Source organism: Solanum pennellii, chromosome 4 (genome assembly GCF_001406875.1).
Source record: "Solanum pennellii chromosome 4, SPENNV200".
NCBI lineage: Eukaryota > Viridiplantae > Streptophyta > Magnoliopsida > Solanales > Solanaceae > Solanum > Solanum pennellii.
In genome coordinates this window covers 67,067,615-67,082,615 of record NC_028640.1, presented here as the reverse complement: position 1 = coordinate 67,082,615, position 15,001 = coordinate 67,067,615, and the positions used below count along the sequence as shown (strand labels likewise).

General features: G+C 33.0%; 2 protein-coding genes across 2 annotated transcripts; one reads left to right on the top strand and one right to left on the bottom strand.

Moving 5' to 3' along the window:
* The first annotated feature begins 5,985 nt into the window (after positions 1–5,985).
* Positions 5,986–11,954, top strand: LOC107016120 (probable methyltransferase PMT10). The gene is made up of 9 exons (XM_015216608.2): positions 5,986–6,930; positions 8,555–8,704; positions 8,786–9,056; positions 9,513–9,623; positions 9,906–10,065; positions 10,374–10,631; positions 10,762–10,884; positions 11,254–11,331; positions 11,443–11,954. The coding sequence occupies exons 1-9, from the start codon at positions 6,337–6,339 to the stop codon at positions 11,639–11,641; spliced, it is 1,944 nt and encodes a 647-aa protein (XP_015072094.1). The 5' UTR covers positions 5,986–6,336; the 3' UTR covers positions 11,642–11,954.
* A 432-nt stretch (positions 11,955–12,386) lies between these two features.
* On the bottom strand, positions 12,387–13,165 carry LOC107017137 (probable calcium-binding protein CML44). The gene has a single exon (XM_015217409.2). The coding sequence runs from the start codon at positions 12,996–12,998 to the stop codon at positions 12,528–12,530; it is 471 nt and encodes a 156-aa protein (XP_015072895.1). The 5' UTR covers positions 12,999–13,165; the 3' UTR covers positions 12,387–12,527.
* Between the last annotated feature and the right edge of the window lie 1,836 nt (positions 13,166–15,001).

Here is a 15,001-nt window from a genome sequence, read left to right as displayed (position 1 = left end):
TATGTAAAAAAAATAAAAATATCCTTCATTTATAATTTGACTCAAAAATCTACTTACCGTCAATACTTGATTCAAAAAATGCCCTTGCAGTCGATATTATGGTTCAGAAATGTCCCTAAAGTTACTAAATGGGTCAAAAATGTCCTTTTTCAAATAAATATATACATTTTTTCTTTTTAAACACGTCTTTTCTTAATTAAAATATTATTAAAGAACATTATTCTTGTTTTCTCTCTTTGAAAATCACTTTAACAAATAAAAATGTGGCAAATATTTAATTTCTTCTTAATCTCATTTTATCAATTAAAATAGAATAACTTCATGTACTCTTTCGAATATATATATATATATATATTCATTTTTTAAAAAAATTGAAGTAAGATGAACATTTGTTAATTTAAAAAAACATTATTAGAAAAAGAATGTGTTAAGAAGAAAAGGGAAAACGGAGGGTATTTTGGACCAAACTACAAACGAAGGGCATTTTTGGATCAAACTACAGAAAGAAGGCATTTTTGTTCCTTTCGCATAGTTTAAAGGCATTTTTTAATCATAGTATTGACGGTAAGGGCATCTTTGAATCAAACTATTAACGGGGGCATTTATATTCCTTTTAACAATTTAAGGGCATTTTTGACCGTTTTTCTTTTAACGTATTCTTAAAAATGCTTTTTTTAAATGTGAAATGCTTCTCCTTAACTAAGTGTTCAACATTTTTTACTAGAATATGGATAAGCAAAACAAAATAGATGGTGGAGATGCAATAATGACAATTCCCATATCGTGTATTGCACCTGAAGCTGATGTTGTAGAGATAAGCTTTTGAAAAATTTCCTCTTTGTTTGTCTTTTTATGATTATAAGACGTCTAAATTTGAATACATATTTAAATGGTAACATGTGCATGTAAATTTGTAGACGTCTTATAATCATAAAAAGACAAATAAAGAGGAAACCTTCAAAAGCTCACCTCTAAAATATCAGCTTCAAGTACAATACACGATATGGGAACGACAATTATTGCCTCTTCACTATCTACTTTATTTTGCTTATCTAATTCTAATATAAATGTTACATACTCAATTAAAGACAAACATCTTCATATTTAAAGAAAATTTTAAGTTTAATTAATATATAAACTGATATTTCAAGACTAATTAATTCTTAACATGAAGATAATGTGATTCAAAAAAGAAAACACTTAATCTCGATTCAAATACATATATATAGATAAATAAAATAACCTTAATAATTTTTTATTGTTTTATGCGAAGGACACTGAATCTGAACTCAAATATTTATATTGTAGTCTGATGAGTCTTTTGATAAAAAACACTAGTAGGATAATCCTCAGTAGTGATTGATTTGATTGTGACAAGTCTTTCGTTGAATCTCTCTCATGAAATTAATGTATTGTATTTAATTTCTTTCATGATATATCAAATTTACAAAATAGCGCTAATATAGTTATATTTTTATGCAAATTAACTATTCAGAAACCATGTACAATATCAAATCTGTCAAGTAGAATTTTTTCAAACAACATCTACATTTGAGGTATATGTTATCCCCCTAAAAGTTCTTAAGCTATATAATTCATTGACCAAAAATTAAATGATCACACTGAATCTTTTTTTTCTAAGTAATTTCACATAATTTTTGAAATAAAATTTATTTTTATATGAATTGTAACTCAAAATTCTTTTAATTGAACAAGACAAATATTATAGATCTAGGTTAATAAAGTAATTTTTGATACCTGTCAATTGATACGAGATGATTTGAAGATCTATGACATTTGCAGGATGTAGAAACAAAGCATAAATGCAATCCATTTTAGGGACTTGATTTGAATCAAGGACGCATGAGATTTGTGCTCTTCTTATTTGCAGGTTTCATTCGATTTATTGTGGATGAAAAAATCAGAAAGCTACAGCTTCAAAGCTTACCAACAATTGCGGCTCACTTGTTGCACTTCCTCCCCAAGGTTTGAAGCAGGAAACATGTCCAAAAGTCCTTTGAAAAAAGAGGACGATGGGGGAGAGTTCATGCTTCACAGATGAGGACGATGTGCTCTATCCGATTTCATTCTTGATGAACATAAAAAAAATCACATATTTGTAAAATTTAACACCGGCAGTAAAAAAGTAAGATGTGAAAGTAAGTTGTAAGTTTTTGTTTAACAGCTCTAAGACATCGATATAGTTAAGAAGACCAAATGGTATAAACCCTAGATGAAGAGACGGGAGATGAAAGGGGGAGGGGGCAATGAGAAAAAAATTATATGAAATAATTATGATTATAGATGTATCATAAGTCAAGACTAATCCTCTTAGAAATCGCGTCTGGAAGCCATGATATCCAGGCGATACGCATAACAAATTACAAAGAAAAGCATAAGGAACAAAGAATCGAGGAAAACGTTTACCTTGGTAAGCTGAGGAACAAGAGGATACTGATGGAAAAAAAAGGAGGTGTTGATTCCCATAACAACTGAAATAGGAAATTTGAGTTCACCAGAGATCCTAGCGGCCATATGAAGGCTAAAAGGAGGAAGATCGATTTGGAAAACCCTAAACGATAGTAGGGTAAGAGGTTATAAGGAATTGGGGGCATTTTTTGGGCTGGGTCATACGGTGGTCGGTCTCTTATTTAATTTTGAATTTTTTGGTCAATTTTTATATTAAGACTTTCATTCAATAAAAAAAGTTCTAAGCTCAATATTTAATTAATTTTTTTGTGTAGATATATATATTAAAGAAGAAAAAATATTGTGTGGAAGAAATATTTTTGGGTTAATTTCATAAAGGTCATTATAATTTAGTATAATGATAGTAAAATCAATAATCTAACTATAAAATTATTTAAGTTTCACTTAATTTTATCCATTATCATTTTTGTTATTTCAACCTCTCCAAAATTATAGTTAGTTTATTTAATATTATATTATTTTGTGTAATATTTCTCGATCACTTTTAAATCTAATTCGATAACTATCTGCATGCTTTTAAGAATGTCTATTAATAATTTTGCCTGCTTAATTCTTTGCTATTTTAAAGTTTGCTTGTTTGTACGCTCACACACTTAGCATGAAAACCTTTCACAATTATGTGTTGTTTGAAAGCATGTCTAATTAAAATTTGGAAGCTAAATTGAAACATATCATGCTAAAATGACCGTCTTGTTTGTCTTGTTTGTTTGACTTGGTGTCTAGGAGGGCCTTATATTTTATTGTCTAAACCCACCTCTTAAGAGTCTAATGCCTCTTGGACAATAAATTGGGACGATTACACACCTTTTAGGTACGAAATGCATGCGGTAGTTGGGTAGGGGTAGTTGGCCCTATGGAGATGATGACATCGACTCTGGCTCGAAAAGACAAACCTTGGTTTGTCTGTCCCTATACGGCAGCCTATCGGAAAATAAAAAGAAAAGTTGAGTGCTAATCCAAAAGTCTCTCTTAGAGTCTCCCTTCCCTTTATCCCTTTATTTGTTTGTTTAAATTATGTTTATTTTGGGTAGTTTAAAAATATAAAATTTTTTGCTTATTTATTTGTCTCTTTTCTATCCTCTCGCTTATCTATTTATTAATTGCTTAATATATATGTTTTATTGTTATCACTTAGACTCGCATACTTAAAAATAATTAAAATAATAATATGACTACTTGTTCAACTTGTTATATCACATAGTCTCGCATGTTAAGTTAAATAAAAATGATCTTAATTGCTGAATATTGCTATCACCTAGCCTTCGCATGTTTAATTAATTAAAATAGTTTTAATTGTTCAATATTCTTATCACCTAGTCTTACATGTTTCATTAATTAATAATAAATTAATCTTTATTGTTTAATGTTATCACCTAGCCAGCATGTTAAAATTAAATAAATAAATAATGAATTGATCTTATTTGCTACTTGTAACCCCCACATAAGTTGCATGAGATACGGTCGGGATCCACATTTGTGGACCTTGAGGGTGCCCTAACACACATTAATTTGTTAGGTGGCGACTCCTCAAAACCTAAAATCCCAAAAAGAGTTATTAGGTCGCGATAAAACCCGTTTTCGCGAGAAAATGAGGCGCGACAAAGAGTAAGAAAAAGACCAAACTTCCCATAAAAATGCAGATTTGACTTTCCTTATTGCAACAACCCAACTTTTGAAAGACATATCTAAAAGTACCTCCAACTCATCGTTCCAAGATCTTTCCTACCATATTTGAAAATACCTCCAACTAATCCTGAACTAAATATTATGGTCATTTGAAGTTGACCAAAACTCAACTTTTCTAACTTAACAAAATTTTTCAAGTTTCTTTCTATTTATTTCAAATTGCGAGATGTTACATTTGTTATATAACCTTCTTAAAAATTAGAATGATTGGTCCCCCATATGTTTACATTTCAAATAGGAAATTCTTGATCAGTTGAACTCTGTCACTATATGACGAGAACTTAGTGCAACATCTATTCTCGCAGTCACTTAAATTACTAGTGGCATGTATTGATGTACTGTTATCTTCTTTGAGAATATCGAGACTTCAATATATTTAAAAGGCAACTCTCCTACGACGAAGAGGATATCTTTTAATATCTATTCTTTGAATTCATGTATAGTACCAGAAATGTATAGTGATCTTTTCTCCAAATTTGCATTTAGCCTTGAAACCTCTGAGAAATGATTAAATACTCGCAATATTAAATAATTTGATAATTTGTGAGCCCCGAAACACATAATCAAGTCATTTGCAAAGCATATATGTATCACTCTCAGTTTCCCACATCTAAGGTGGTGTTTGAATGAGGGGTTATGTCTTAATTGCTTGAATGTTCTATTTAGGTCTTCCATTATAATTAAAAAGAGTATGGGGGGGACATGGGATTCCCTTGACTCAATCATTTCTAGCTTCAAAGCGTGGGGTTGAGCCTCTATTAATAAATAAAAAATAACTTATTGTAGACACACATGTATGGTTCGATTCACAAATCTAGAAAAAAGTCCAGATTCCAACAGCACCATCTTTAGGAAGGCTCAGTCCACCGAACCATAGTTCTTTCTGATGTTTACTTTGATTAGACACCTTAGTGATACTCCCTTATTGTTTAGCCTTTGACTAGCTCATGTGCCACAATCACATTATCTAGTATATTCTTATCAGCTATAAAGGCCGACTGAGATGGATCTACCAATTAGTAATTGATAACCAACATTAACGTTGAGGTGATTATTATGGCTATTAGTTTATACATCATGTTGCAACAAGCAATTGACCTGTATTTTTTGACATAGATGGGGTTGGACACTTTAGGGATCAGAGTCACAGTAATATAATTAACCCTTTTTAGCAGGTTGCCTCTTAAAAACTCTACACCGAACCCATCAATACTTGGAGCTTCTTTCATTTGGCATCTCATTCAGTGCTTGTAGGATCTCTTCCGTGTTTACCTCATTTTTCAAAGTTGTTGTTGGTGTTTATTCAAGAAAGGGCCATCCTTTATTATTTTAAAGTCCAAAGATGGCAACTCCTCGGTATTAGTCCCCTATAAGGCTTGAAAGAAACTCACAAATTCCCATAGTATTTGGCTTTAATCAGTCAGTTTTTCACCATGTTCCATACAAATGGATGAGATCTGTTTCTAGCCTATCTAGATTTTACAATAATGATTTTGTAATTGTGCGGTTAGATATTAGTGAAAATGATATTTTTAGAATTTATGGAACTCTTTTTTTGAACTAATAAAGATAGTAAAATAGTGGATTTTGTAAGTTATGTGGATCTCACTATTATATTTAACAGTTCTTGAGGTAAATTGTTAAGTTTAAGATAATAAATTAAATTAAACACATTTTATCATAGATGAAGAACTATTTCAATCACGTAAAAAATATTAAGAAACAAAATAAAATAACCTCAATATATCAAGGACCATTTGATAATTTTCTCTTATAGTTATACCAATTTTCCTTTTTCCCCAAAGCGTTCGGGTGGGACAAGTGGTTCGTGGACCAAACCTGACCCACTTGCCAAAATAGGAAAAAAGTCGGACCCACAAATATACACACACTCTCCTACTTCAGTTCAGATGATTCTTGATTTTCTGCCATTATTGAACTTTACAATTCCTTGAAATAAGTGAAATAATATATATACTTTATATGTTACCATTTTTCTACCGTCACGTTTACGCCTCCCCCCAAAGAGTCCACTGTTTCAATGCCATATAAAACCAGCAAAGAATTTCTTCAGAAATAATTCAACCCCACAAACCTTTGTGTGAATTCCAACTTCTGTTCTTGAATTTTCGTTTTTTTTTGGTGGTGGAGGGAGGAACAATGAAGGGGATTAGTACTAGTTTGTCAGGTTCAGAAAATAATCTTGTTTCACTTACAAAGTCTCCAGCTTTCGTCAAAATCATCGGTTTTTCTTTTCTATGCCTTTCCCTTTTCATCATTCTCAGAAGTTTTTCATCAGATATCACTACTGTCTCTAACCCCACAACCCCTTCTCCAGAATTTCCTATGTCTTTCACTTCCACACCCACTGCCGGTGACAATCCATCTCCGCCGCCGTCGGCGGCGGCAGCTGTTCCGAAGCTCCGACAGCCGGGGATGGAGAGGACGGGGATTGTTGATGAGAATGGGGCAATGACAAATGAGTTTGTGGTGGGGGATTTTGATGAGGAGGTGATAGACAGTGTGGTGGATGAGAAGAATGGGAGTGATGAGAATGGAGGAGGAGTTTTGAGGGGTAAAATTGGGAAATTTAAAGTTTGTGATGAGAGCATGAGGGATTATATTCCTTGTTTGGATAATATGGAGGGGATTTTGGAAAGGCATTGCCCTCCAAAAGGAAAAGGATTGGATTGTTTGGTGCCATGGCCTAAAGGTTACAAACTAAGAATAACATGGCCAAAGAGCAGGGATGAGGTACTGGATTTATGTTTTATTCATTAATTATTATTATTGTTATCACGATACTTCTAGTTAATTATTTCTCTGTTTGGGTTTTTCTCAATCTTTAATTAATGGTGAATGTGATTTTGACTTAACTGAATTACTAAAATACTTTTAGTTAATGTTGAGCTAGTCAGATCTGCTGCCTGTGACGTGAACCTTTCTTATTGTTATTTGTGACATCGAGAGGTTAAGTGAGATCAGCGGTCTGGCAGGTCTTTGGACACTGGTCCTTATAGTCTAGTCTATTCGGACCTCTACTAGGTCTAGAGAATGATAGCCTTTGAAGGCTGTCCACGTGATGCGTCGTACAGTAGTAGTTTGTGTTAGTTGCTTATTCGTAGCCTTCTTTATGACTCTCGACCAAATTGAAGGAACTTTTGTTTAGTCAGGCCCGTTTCTTATTATTTGGTTTGTCTCCATCTTTAATTAATGGTGATGGTGAATTTTGCCAATTCCAATAAGTTTCCTGTTTGGTTTTTGCTCAATCTTTAATTAACGGTGAAGGTGAATTGAATTACTAACATACTTTTAGTGATTTAGGTTTCTTATTTGGTTTTGGTCCACTTTAATTAATGGTGATGGTGAATTTGGCCAACTGAATTACAAGTATTATTTTCGTCAATGCTCATTTACAGGAATAGAATATGGTTGATCTTATAGTTTAGAATTAGGGGAATAGTTGCAAATGGCTTGTTTAGGACTTTTGGTGCTTGACTAGTTAGGTTATGGTTCTTCCACGCTACATACTTGCATGAGACAGGTTTGGGGGAGTTGTAAGTTATGGGTAAAGTTGCTCCAAGTCCTACCAAACTCTCTGAGGTGGTGTAGGTTAGGTATTAGACTTTTCTTTACTGTGTTATCATGGTGATTGAATGCCCTCAATAACTACTTAATATAAGAATGGGACAGCTGCTAGTTGATAGGCACGCACCCCATGTTTTCATCACCTAATTTTCCCCTGTCTAACCACGTGCTATGTAATTTATCTTGCTAGTCTTAGATAATTATCATCAGAAATTTTCTGATCAATATTATCGCCAGTGAACTCACCACATATGTTAGTCATCCAATTAATTGAACTGGCCTAATTATTTCCTGAGATTGTGGTATTTCTCTAACCATTGTCGGTCACTATCTTCTGTATTCTTTTCTTTCATTTTCCTGTTAGAGGGAAAATGCCACAACTGTTCCTCTTTTGGTTCAATATGTGATCATTTATTCTCTGGTGTGAGCTGTGATGACACTCATTAATCCGCAATCTCTTTCTTTTCATTTCGGAACACAGTCTGTCTAGAAGTACGAGCGTTTCTATGTTTTAGAAGTGACCGAGAGAACAATATTGAAATTTAGTCTTATTCACCATTATTATTATATTATAACAACAACATTCCCAATGTTACCATGTGGGGTCGGGTGAGATAAGAGTGTACACAGAACTTTATCCCACCTTGTGGAGGTGAGAGGTTGTTCCAAATAGACCCTCAGCACAAGTAAACCATTATTATTGATATTGGAAACCAAAAACGAGTGTGGTACTGTTTTCTTTATTTGATGATTCAAGGCATTACTTCTAAAAAGCTCTAGCTTTAAACAGATATGGTTATCCAATGTGGCCCGTACACCCTTTGCCAAAGGAAAAGCAGGCAATAAGTGGGTAGTAAGGAAGGGTGACAAGTACATATTTCCAGGAGACATGACACAATTTTCCCAGGGTGTAAATCAATACTTGGATCAAATTTCTAAGGTACTCTGCTTCTCCACTTCTTACTTGGTTTATTTTTCATCAATATTACTTGACTATGCTACTATTTTCATGCAACCATAGATGGTTCCAGAAATTGCTTTTGGCCAACGAACAAGAGTTGTCATGGATATTAGTTGTGGAATAGCGAGTTTTGGGGCATATCTGATGGACCGCAATGTCAGTACATTGTCTATTGCAACAAAAGATGTGCATAACAATCAGATTCAATTTGCATTGGAACGTGGAGTGCCTGCTATGTTCGCAGCATTTACTACACACCGTCTTTTGTACCCTAGCCAGGCATTTGACATGATACATTGTTCCAGATGTAGCATAAATTGGACCCGTGATGGTATATATCTCGTTTGTTTCACTATAGATTGCTATTCATCATCAAGTTCTTGACCAAGAAATCGTTCAGAATTCTGTTACTTCCAGGTCAAAGTTGATATGTTTTCTTATGGTACAATTATCTGATGCAAAGCTAGGTTTTGATTTTGTGACATGTCTTAAACTGTTCTTTTTAACTAAAATCAATGTCATCTCCCCTGTTAAAAGAAAAAATAGTAGACATGTGGTCAACAACATAATATGGGAAATAGATAGGAACATATCGACAGTAGCAAAAAACATCTTGTGAGTTTAACAGGCATTCTTCTTTAATAAGTAAATTGTATTTGCATCTCCTGTAACTATCTTTTGGGGCTTCTTCTCTTCTTTTGCGACATTATCTAGATTGTTTAAGGGGTGGATATTGCCAACCTAATCTGTCGCTTCTCATCTATTGCTCTTTGATTTTCCGGTGTAGATGGCATTCTGCTTCTAGAGGCGAACAGAATGCTTAGGGCAGGAGGATATTTTATCTGGGCAGCAGAACCCGTTCACAAACATGAAGAGAACTTGTTTGCACCACTTAAAGGTAACTGCTTTATCATTATCTAGCAATAGGGCACCATCAAATAGAGGCTGATGTGAGTAAAAAATGTAGACACAAATCATCTGGGATTGTTTCTGTTTGCGAATTGTGCAAAGAGTCTATATTTAGATTTCTCTTTATGTAGCCCAAGGAGAGTCAGATATTTAATTAAATGCTATGTCCATTTTGGTTACTTTTCTTTACAGTTTTATCATTACTGTGAGTTCTATAAACTGCCTTAAGGTGAAATGTTGCTTATGCTTTATGTTCCTTACTGTTATGCAGAAATGGAGGATCTTACTCGACGCCTATGCTGGGAGTTATTAAAGAAGGAGGGTGAAATTTATATTTGGAGGAAGCCATTGAATAATAGTTGCTATCTCAGTCGCGCTCCAGCAGTTCAACCTTCTCTATGTTCGGCTGGTGATGATCCAGATAATGTCTGGTATTTTCTACTCTCTTTTGCCAATTTCATAATGTAGCATTCTCTAATTTCATCAATATCGATGCTTGCCTAACATTTTCCTTGGCTCTTGTTTAGTCATTTACTCATATCAACTAGTCCTATTTGTTATCTACATGAATTTATCTTAATAGAGTATGTCTGCGTGTGTATACATATTGTTTCTTACAAAAATTTCAGGGGATGACTGACGATAGGGGTCTTAAGAAAACCGAATACATTGTAACAAGGTTGTAATTGAATTTGTAGTTATGTGGGCTGATGCTTGTTTTATTGATTCTTTGTGGCAGGAATGTAAATTTAACGAAATGTATTACCCAATTACCTGAGAATGGCTATGGAGCTAACGTGACTGCTTGGCCTGCACGCCTTCACTCTCCACCGGACAGGCTGTTTAGTATAAAAATGGATGCTGAATTATCTAGGAGGGAAATTTATAAAGCGGAGTCAAATTTTTGGTATGCTGTAATAAAAGGATATATTGGTGCTTTCCGTTGGGAAAAGTTAAACCTACGAAACGTGCTGGACATGAGAGCTGTATATGGGGGGTATGTTTCATTTAAAAGAATTAGACCTATTCATTCCATTTTACATATGCTCTGCTGACATCTAAAGCTTTTGAAATTCGAAAAACATTTTAAGCTTGCAGTGCTCCTAATTGTTGAGATGTTTTGGTAGGTTTGCAGCTGCGTTGCATGATTTCAACTTCGATTGCTGGGTTATGAATGTTGTTCCCATTAGTGGTCCTAATACACTGCCTGTTCTATATGACCGGGGTTTCATCGGAGTCACGCATGACTGGTAAAATACACTTCTCCTTCTGTGGATAGTATTTACATCAAATGTTTTATAAGTTTTTTCAGGAGTCTAATCATCAGATTTGGTGACGGATCATGGTATTCAAGTACAGCCAAAATTAGTGCACTACACGATGTGGCTTGTACTATAGATCATAGAGTTCTCTCTTTTGTTCGTTAGTAGATTTGATAACATGTCTATATGGATTTGAGCATCTTAGATTGCACTCTAGATGATCATGTATCAAATGAATAACGGGGCTGGCTTACATCAAAATCAATTTCAGTGGTTTGAAAACCACTTCGTACCAACAAATTAGAACGTGGACACGAATAGCTTGACCTGTTTAAATCCTTTTGTTTTGACCTCCAGGTGTGAGCCATTTGATACTTATCCAAGAACGTATGATTTAGTCCACGCTGCTGCTCTTTTCTCAGTCGAAAAAAACAGGTATAATACTTCTTCACTTTGCATTAAACTTTTCGATGAATGTGATTCATCGAAGCAGTTCATTTTATGTGAAGGTGATTGATTATATATCCTCACATCTCATTCATGCAGATGCAATGTGACAACTATCATGCTAGAAATAGACAGAATTCTTCGTCCCGGGGGACGAGTTTATATTCGTGACACCACACCTGTTATCGAAGAGCTCATAGAAATTGTACAGGCCTTAGGATGGGTGTCATTTAAGTATGATAGCAGCGAGGGACCTCATTCCAATTGGAAGCTATTGATTGGCGAAAAGCGTCTCTAATAAAACAGAGCAGCTCAGTGCACAAAACATCTCGTGTCAGCTATATGTTTTGATATAACACTCACTTATTTCTAAAGAAGATAGATGATCTAATACAAAATTGATAAAGCCTCTGGAGAGAAATCTTTTTTTTTTTTTATATATACAGTAAATAATTGAGCAATTTGGTTACTTTTTTTATTTAATTTGTATTTATTTCTAACCTTACAAGTAATCTTTTGTTACTTAGCTCTAAAAAAGATTGCAAGAGCCTCAGATTTGATTTCAGTTGCTATATACTCTCATTGACTTGATTGTGTAACAATCATTTACACTTTTTGTTTGGCCGATTTTAAGGTGAGTTATGCAGGTATAAAATTTTATTAAGTAATATCACGTTTGGTAGCTAGCTAGGAAGTAAGTTATTTATGTGAAAAATTAATACGACATCGATATTGTTTTATGTAAGATGGAATAATGAATACATGATCACAACACAACTAATTCCTACATAAATAATAATATGCGCTCTATTATAATTATTTAATTAATTGGCCCCATTAACTGTCAATTAAGGTTTGCTGATATTGCAAGAAAAAGATCTGATTGAAATATTATTGAATTCTTGCAAGTATAAACATTCAAATTCAAATGTTGAAAGTTATTTATACGAAATTATGAACAAACAAGTAGAAGAGAAAAGTCAGCAGCTTAATATTTGTAGAGTATATTAAAAGTCTATTAGTAATATAATAGTAATATAAAGTTCAACAAAACTATAAAATTAAATCCCCAGCAAACCATCTAACATCATTAATCCAAATGCATAAAACTAAAACATTTTTTTCTTGGTAGATTGTAAGCGGGATTATATTATATTATATTATTTACATACCTCTAATTCTAATTAATTATCAAACATCATGTCTTTAAACTCCTCATAATCAAGTTTTCCATCTAAATTTTTGTCATAAACATTGATCATACTCTTACAATCTTTCCCACATTGTTCATCCCACAATCCTAATCTTGACAATGCTCTTTGCAGCTCCTCACAACATATGAATCCGTCCTCGTTTAAATCGAATACTCTAAACACTTTACGTAGGTCATTTTCCAAGAAAACATTTTCTCGATCCTCGTGCTTATAATTGCTACCTTTATTAATATTTGCCTTTGTGATAGCATCATAGAAGAAGAAAAAATCAATGAAGTCTAGGCTTGTTTTACCAAGTAGCAACTCTAGCTCCTCTTGGCTTGCAATAATTCCTATTGTATCAAGAAATCCCTTTAACTCATCAAGACACACAAGGCCATCACCATTCTTGTCAAGCTTTGAGAAGATCTTTGACAAATTAATTGAGTTGATCGGAGACATGATCGAAAAATGAAGTTATATCGAGGGCTTTCTGAATTAATCGAGTCAGTAAATTTCTGACGCGAAATAATGATGCTTTAGAGAAAAACTTCAAAGAAGATGTAGTACTATATATAGTACTTCAATCAAGATATTGAGAGGAAATATCCCATGTCCTTTACTTGTACGGACTAGTATACCTAAAAAAAAATATATATATATAACAATCACAAGACATTACTTGTGGTTGAAATTGGAAAATATTAAATAGGAAGTTTCTTGGAAGAAAGGTTTTTATAAGAAAATAAGCAGACATTTATAAATTCAATCAAAACAAATAAGTATTACTAGTAATTTCTGTGTTTTTTCGTTGGCTTGAAGAGTTATGTTTATTATTGACTTCATATATATAAGTAAACTTTCTAGAAATTTCCTTTGTCTGTATCACAACTTCCAATTAGGAGAATATAATCGAAATACACAAAGCAAATTTCACACGTTCAAGATACAATGTCATAGAAAGTAATATTGTCAAAGTTATATTCTTTTTCGTCTCAATTTATAAGATATTATTTGTGGTGTAAAATAAACTTAAGATATTTATAAATGAAAATTTTTATAAGAAATGTACTACTATAATATATTTGGCCAGAGCTATGAACAATCCATAATGAATGTATTTTAGGACCACAGAGAATAAAAAGTCCTAGATTATGCCTTTCAATCTTAACCCTGCCTTGCAACTATTTTGTTTTTTCATCTTTTAGTTCTTTTGTCCCTTGAGCTCATTGAGGGACCTCGCCCTCAACAATCCACTAAAGAATGTGAGATTGTTCCTTTCTTAATCACCTGTCTCGAGAGCTTGAACCTTGGGAATAAAAATGTTTTTCCAATAGGGAGTGCTTCTCTTCAAAATGAGGTCTTACACTATGTGTATTCAAATTAATCAGGTTTTAATGCGAATGTCAAACCTTGAAGAGTAATTGCTAAGAACAAGCATAGAAAGGAAAATTAAATAAGGATTAATATTGTGGTGGAGTTGTAAGTACTCCTTCACCGAGTTTGAATTTCCCTTGCTCATGGAATTGTTTTTATTATAGAGTACTTTATTTTTCACTGTGCATGAGACTTTTCAACATAAATTTAAATTTAATCCGACTCTATTCTAAATATTTATGTCTGAATAACTTTTACAACAAAAGCATACAAAAGAAAGAACACATATAGAAGAAGTGGATGAGAATCAAAATGAAAGACACATACACTTCATAATAATAATTAGCATGGACTTCTCCTATTCTAACCCTAGTAGTTAAAGAGAAATGGTCCCAATCCACAAGTTGTTTATTTTGAAATAACCAAAACTGCCTATTCAAACCTACTCCATCCAAATAAAAAGAAGTCAAGGGAAATTTATGATCTAAAAAATGTTATAGTGAGTGAAATATTGCTCTATCTAAAATAGGATGCTACATGGTCATGAAATAGCTAAAGGTGTCAAATGTGGAAGTTACGTTGAGTTAAATTTGAACGAATTTAATTGAGTTAAGTTAATAAATGAAAATAATATATTTATAAAAACGACTATAATTAAAATATTACAAAAAGAGCAATATATTGTTTTTATAACAAAGACTTCCCCGTTGTCCCTTGCCTCTTCTCCCTCTCTTTTGTATGTTATTTCAATTGTATTTTATATTTTTTTGTATCAATCATATTTGTATCCATACGAATATAATATGGATTCATCCTCTCTGTCAAATGTATTTGTATCTAATCAAAGAGAGGATAAATACAATTGTATTTCGAATAAAATTGATACAAAATAAATATAAAATACAATATAAAATAAATACAAAATACAAGTGGATGGAATAACAATTGGGAAATTTTGAGTCTGCTCATAAGCTTGGAAGTGGAAATTTAACAATTAATCCACAATAATTGTTTAGCAACGCACTTCCTTAATTTTGCCTCCGATGATATATTCTGAAAACATAAAACTATACATTATAACACCAGAA